The sequence below is a fragment of the Notothenia coriiceps genome, unplaced genomic scaffold (assembly GCF_000735185.1).
Source record: "Notothenia coriiceps isolate Sejong01 unplaced genomic scaffold, NC01 NC01_scaffold00030210, whole genome shotgun sequence".
In the NCBI taxonomy this organism is placed as follows: Eukaryota; Metazoa; Chordata; class Actinopteri; order Perciformes; family Nototheniidae; genus Notothenia; species Notothenia coriiceps.
This window is the reverse complement of record NW_011362911.1, coordinates 257,098-262,585: the sequence shown is the minus strand read 5'-3', so window position 1 is coordinate 262,585 and position 5,488 is coordinate 257,098. Positions and strand designations below refer to the sequence as shown.

Below are 5,488 nucleotides of genomic sequence, written 5' to 3'. Positions count from 1 at the left end.
CCTGCCCTCCGCTGTGGGGCGGCCCGGTGGTTTTCCAGGGGGCGGGCGCGGCAGGTATTGGGCGGCCAGCTGCTCAGCAGAAGATACCGGATGAACGGGACGCGGGATCCTGCTCTTGCGGGACAGAGGGCTGGAGGAGGAGGAGAGGGAGGGGCCGTCGTCTCCCTGCCGGTCTGAGCGGGAGCCCATGAGAGAGTCCTCGTCCTGAGAGCGGTCAGAGGTGGAGGACAGCGGGTCCCTAGCGAGGGACGCCACCATGGGGCCACGCCTATCAGAGAGGGAGGGGGAAGCAGTGGGAGAGGGGGCCGATCCGTGGTGGTTGGCTTTCTTCTGTAGGAGTTTCTCCTTGGCAGACCCCGCAGGAGGGAGATCCAACAGGCTGGAGGGCTCCAGGACTGGGATGCGACTGTGCCTCCGGCTGGGGGCCTTACGGGGGGCAGCCGGGGAGGAGGAGGGTGGTCCATCGGTGTGATCGTGGTTCACCTCTCTGCTCGCCTCCCCCCTCAGCTGAGGCTCTGTGGCACAGGGAGTCGGGCCAGAATCATTCTCAGGGTCCTTCAGCTTGGGGAACGCCCCGTTACTTAAATCCCTTTGGCTGTTAACAGTGGGGGAGAGGTGGCCATTGGCAAACAAGGGGCTTCGAGGAGAGTGAAGGGAGTGAGGGGAGTGAGGGGAGTGAGGGGAGCGAGGAGAGCGAGGAGAGGAAGGCAAGCGCAGAGGAGGCGAGTGTGGGGAACGTAGGGAACGAGGGGAAGACAAACGGTTTGGCGGAGGGCCCTGAGTTTTGGGAAACATGTCTCCATTGACCATTATCTCAGCCAGGGGGTCTGTAGGAGTCCCGGGATTGGTGGGCACATGGTCCTGGGGGGAGCTGATGTCCGCTGTGCGCTCCTGCACCTGCTGAGCCTCGGCTTCAGCCTCACTCCGCCTCTCCAGCAGGAGGCACTGTTGAGCACTGTCTGATCCCGACAGGGAGGAGAGCCCAGAGGGACGCTGAGCCGTCAACTGGAGGGGGGGGGGGGGAAGTGGAGACATGGGAGGAAAAAGAAACACAAGTGTTATTTAAAAAAATCAACCATACTAAAATGGGAAAAATATTCTAGTTGTCAAAGGCATGTTGCTGATAGACTACAACATGTCGAGTTGTGCTGTAGTTCTGTAGCAAGAGCCTGATGCAGATGTGTGAAAAGAGAAGAATTTTATAATATGGGGTAACCAATGGTGATTAGTTTGGCAACAGCATGCAATACCATAGCTACCAGACCGAAACACACAAGTGCTATGGCAGTGTCAGTCAAGCTGTGAGTACTAAACCAGCAAGTAGGAGAGGAAACGTTCACGCAACTTCGCAGGGGGCTTCAGCGAAGAGAGGGTGAGGAACAAATACAGGGAGAGAGAGAGAAAGAGAAAGATAGAGAGGACAAAGACGATCTGAAACAAAAGAGACCATGCGACCTGTAGTCATGACTCGACATTCCAAACACACATGCCACAATCAGACAAACACACACCCCCTATTCAGATCACAAGGACACATGTCCAGACACAAGGACACATCTGACCCATGCTCTGTCTGGCCTGCACAATGCCCCCTCATGGTTTCTGGAGAGAGCTGCCGGACATCAACACAATAAGCAAGCCGACTGAACAAAGAAGCCAAAATAAGCAACTGAAACGAAAAAAACAAATAGAAAAAGAAAGAAAGAAGGAAAATGTTGACAGCCGGTGTTGTTGGTTATGACGTGGAGGAAGCTGAATGAAGTTGTTTTTTTAGTGATGGGCTCATCACCTGCTGCAGCTGGGCACGAGTGATGCGTATGACGGAGGGAAACTTGGCGTTGGCAGCGCCCGCCGGGATGGCTGGTAGTTTCCTGCGAGCGGGTGAGCGGGTGCCGGGGGCGGGGTACTGTGGGAGGGAGGCGTGGCAAGAGGAGGAGGAGGAGGCGCGCTCCTGCTGCTGCGGGTCGACGGACATGCTGCGCCTCAGGGAGGGAGGGTGGCGCAGGTGCAACGGGTCCGACAGGGTGGTCAGGAGTGTGTGAGGGCTGGGAGAGCGCAGAGGGATGGGGCTGGAGGTCCGGAAAGCGACTTCCTCAGGCAGGGACGGAGGAGAGGTGGGGAACTAAGAGAGGGGAAGGAGAGAGGAGGGGTTGTGAGACTGGTGAGGGAGGGAGGGAGGAGATGGCGGGAGTTACCGTGGGGAGCAGGAGGATGAGTTGTTCTCAAGCGAGAATGCGACGGGAGGATTATTAAGATAGGAGGAGGATCTTAGGCTAGGGGAGGAAGACAGAGGCGAAGCATTTTGGGCAGATCGTGGACATTATGAACATGGAGGAAGTTGTTCTGGTTGTAGAAGAGAGAGTGAGGGGACAGTTATTCCTCCTGTCGTTTAAAAAGTTGCTCAACAATTGTAAAAGTGTTTTAACTTTTAGATTTCGGAGAGCTGGCTGAAAGTTATACAAAAGTAAAAGAGCAAAAAAGTAATTTAAAATCAGCATAAAAAAAAGCATATATATAATAAGCAAATTATTGAATTTGGGAAGTAAATAAAAACCAACCAAATATATTGGAAAATGTCTGCAAAATAGGATAAATGTAAGCATATTTATTGCAAATCAAAGTGCATTTCAATAAGCTTTCTTTCCCCCATGCTGTGATCTGATAAGCTCTGCAGTTGTGACACATATATATTTCTCTAACACATAAACACAGGCGAATAAGTGAGAAAACATAAAGCAGGAACATTTAGCTTGAAACTACAGCGAGATGCAGCTGGTGGGACTCTGACTGCTGTATGATATAAGCATTTGTTTCTGTAGAGCTTTTTAACTTTGTAAAATCAGTCACATGTAGGCCATGTTGTGAGAAGGCCTTCAAAGGAAAGTGCTTACCTGAGTGAGAACTCCTTCAGCCAGAGCTTCACCCGGGCTGGTAGGAGTAACGGGAGGCAGACTCCCGATGGGGCCCACGCTAAGCTCCAACTTGTCCACTTTTGTACTTCCCTTGGAGGAAGCCGTGCTTTCTCGTCTAGCTTTGCCAGAGAGAGGGCTGGGGCTGCACTTTTCCCAGCCCGGAGACTGATCCCCCCGCTGGAGCAGCTCTGGCTCCTCATCCTCCTCTGAGGTGGCGGTCTTGGCTCCTGGAGAGCCACCGGGCCTCTCCACCATTACCCACTCCCTGGAGTCAATGTCCTGCCTCCCAGAGCTCAGGTTCAGGGCCACAAAGCCCCCGCTGATGGCCGCCCCCTCTCCCTGCTCCAGGGATCCACAGGATGCTGGTTTAGGAGACCCAGCACCCGACCGGAACTCCTCGTCGTAGTGCCAGACCCTGTCGTGGCGCTCCCCGGCGGGTACAGCCTGAGTGACAGGGATGATCGCTGCTCCGTCAGACGCCATCTCCTGCTGCTGGGGGCCGAGCTGCTGCCTCCCTAAGCTGAACACACAGATTCAAACCATCCACTTAGTGCTCTATCCTCTGGAACATTTAGCAGAAAAGGATGTCGACATAGAAGTATCTGCCTCCAGTCTCATATTGCATAGAGCACAGATAGTGTACAACCACACAAACGCTCTCGCAATTGTTTTACGCTCAGTGTCCGAAAGAGAATTGCTTCTCAACTTATTCTTCCGATTATGGACTATTGTGATGTTGTCTTCCAAAATGCACATAAATCAGATCTTGCTCCACTCAACATAGCCTACCACAAACTATGCAGATTTGTTCTTGGTTGTCCTTTTCGTACACATCACTGCATAATGTATAACCAACTTAAATGGCCTTCTTTAAATGTAAGAAGACACACGCATTGGCTTCAGCTGATATTTAAATGCATTTATCTTAACTATCCCCATCATATTTAAAGCAGTATTTTGTACCCTACTCGCCAAATCATCAAGTTAGACATTCTGTTCAGATTTATTTCTCTGTCCCCTCTGCAAAAAAATGGATTGGCAGAAGAGCGTTCATGTTCAAAGCCCCAACAGACTGGAATACTTGACCTGCTGCTGCTATTAGATCTCTTGCATCATTGGGTATATTTAAACATGCATTGTGATCTCACTTTCAACCGGTCTGTACTTGTTATTAACTGATGTTGATGAAACTGATCTGCTCGACTGTCTCAAATTGTATTGATCGTATGCATTGCTTGAATTTCACTTAACAGACTGCATGTGGTTTGTCTTGTGTGTCATGTTTTGCATTTTGTCTTTTTGTTTATGTATGCCTGTAAGTTGTTGCTATCGTCGAGACCCCCTTGAAAACGAGACGGTGCATCTCAAGGGGTTTGTCCCAATGAATAAAAATGTCGATATACACACACCTTTTCGTTGGTGTGCAAGTTCTTTCATTGTGAGTAAAGAAGACAAAAAAGCTTGCATATATGAAACATCTGATAGTTCAAACTAAGCCATGGAGGAAGTTACATTAAGTTTGTTGCACCTGTTTTCTTCTTAGAAAGTGAAACATGTGAGATGAGGTGAGATGTATCGCACTTTATTTCTAATCTAATTGTATCTGTCCAGATACCTGAAGCACTATTATTGTGGTATTAGTGTGAAGGAGAGGGAAAGAAGGATGATGATTTTGTCAGTTTTCCCTGAAAGAAAAGTTACAAAATGCTTGTAAGTAGGGATGGGTACCGAGCCCCGGTATTAAACGGGCCCCGGGGCTGAATTATTAAAGACCGTGGTACCGTTAAGCTCCGACGTTAGCGATCGGTACTGGAGACATGTAAAAAATATATGTCATGTGTATTATTGCTACACAAACATTATATTGNGCCACATAAACTAGTAAGAGATGTGAAAATAGCATCGACTGGCCTGTTCACTCTTTTAAAAGACCATATTCAACTTAAAATGGCCTTCTTTAAAATGTAAGAAGACACACGCATTGGCTCCAGCTGATATTTAAATGCATTTATCTTAACTATCCCCCTTATTTAAAGCAGTATTTCGTACCCTACTCGTCAAATCATCAAGTTAGACATTCTGTTCAGATTTATTTCTCTGTCCCCTCTGCCAAAAAAATCGATTGGCAGAAGAGCGTTCATGTTCAAAGCCCCAACAGACTGGAATACTTGACCTGCTGCTGTTAGATCTCTTGCATCATTGGGTATGTTTAAACATGCATTGTTATCTCACTTTCAACTGGTCTGCACTTGTTATTGATGAAACTGATTTGCTCGACTGTCTCATTGTAATGATTGTGTGCATTGCTTGAATTGTACTTAACAGACTGTATGTGGTTTGTTGCTATTGTCGGGACCCCCTTGAAAACGAGATGGTGTATCTCAAGGGGTTTATCCATACTTGTCAACCCTCCCGATTTTCGCGGGAGACTCCCGATTTCGTTGCCCTCTCCCGGTTTCCTCCCGGGGTCATATTTCTCCCGATTTCTGACAAAATCAGATTTACTCAGGACTGTTTCCACCCGGACTTTAATACAGCTACACCATTGTTTGGTTTCCATGGTAACACGTCTCTTT

The 5,488-nt window shown here is 48.9% G+C and overlaps 1 protein-coding gene across 1 annotated transcript in view; it reads right to left on the bottom strand.

Annotated features, from left to right (window-relative positions):
• Window positions 1-5,488, bottom strand: part of LOC104959305 (serine/arginine repetitive matrix protein 2-like) — a 10,247-nt gene that overhangs the window by 1,179 nt on the left and 3,580 nt on the right. The window contains exons 5-7 of the mRNA XM_010787172.1: window positions 2,892-3,427; window positions 1,790-2,122; window positions 6-1,005 (exon numbers count right to left, since the gene is read on the bottom strand). Coding sequence (XP_010785474.1) covers window positions 6-1,005; window positions 1,790-2,122; window positions 2,892-3,427 — 1,869 coding nt within the window. The remainder of the gene's footprint in view (window positions 1-5; window positions 1,006-1,789; window positions 2,123-2,891; window positions 3,428-5,488) is intronic.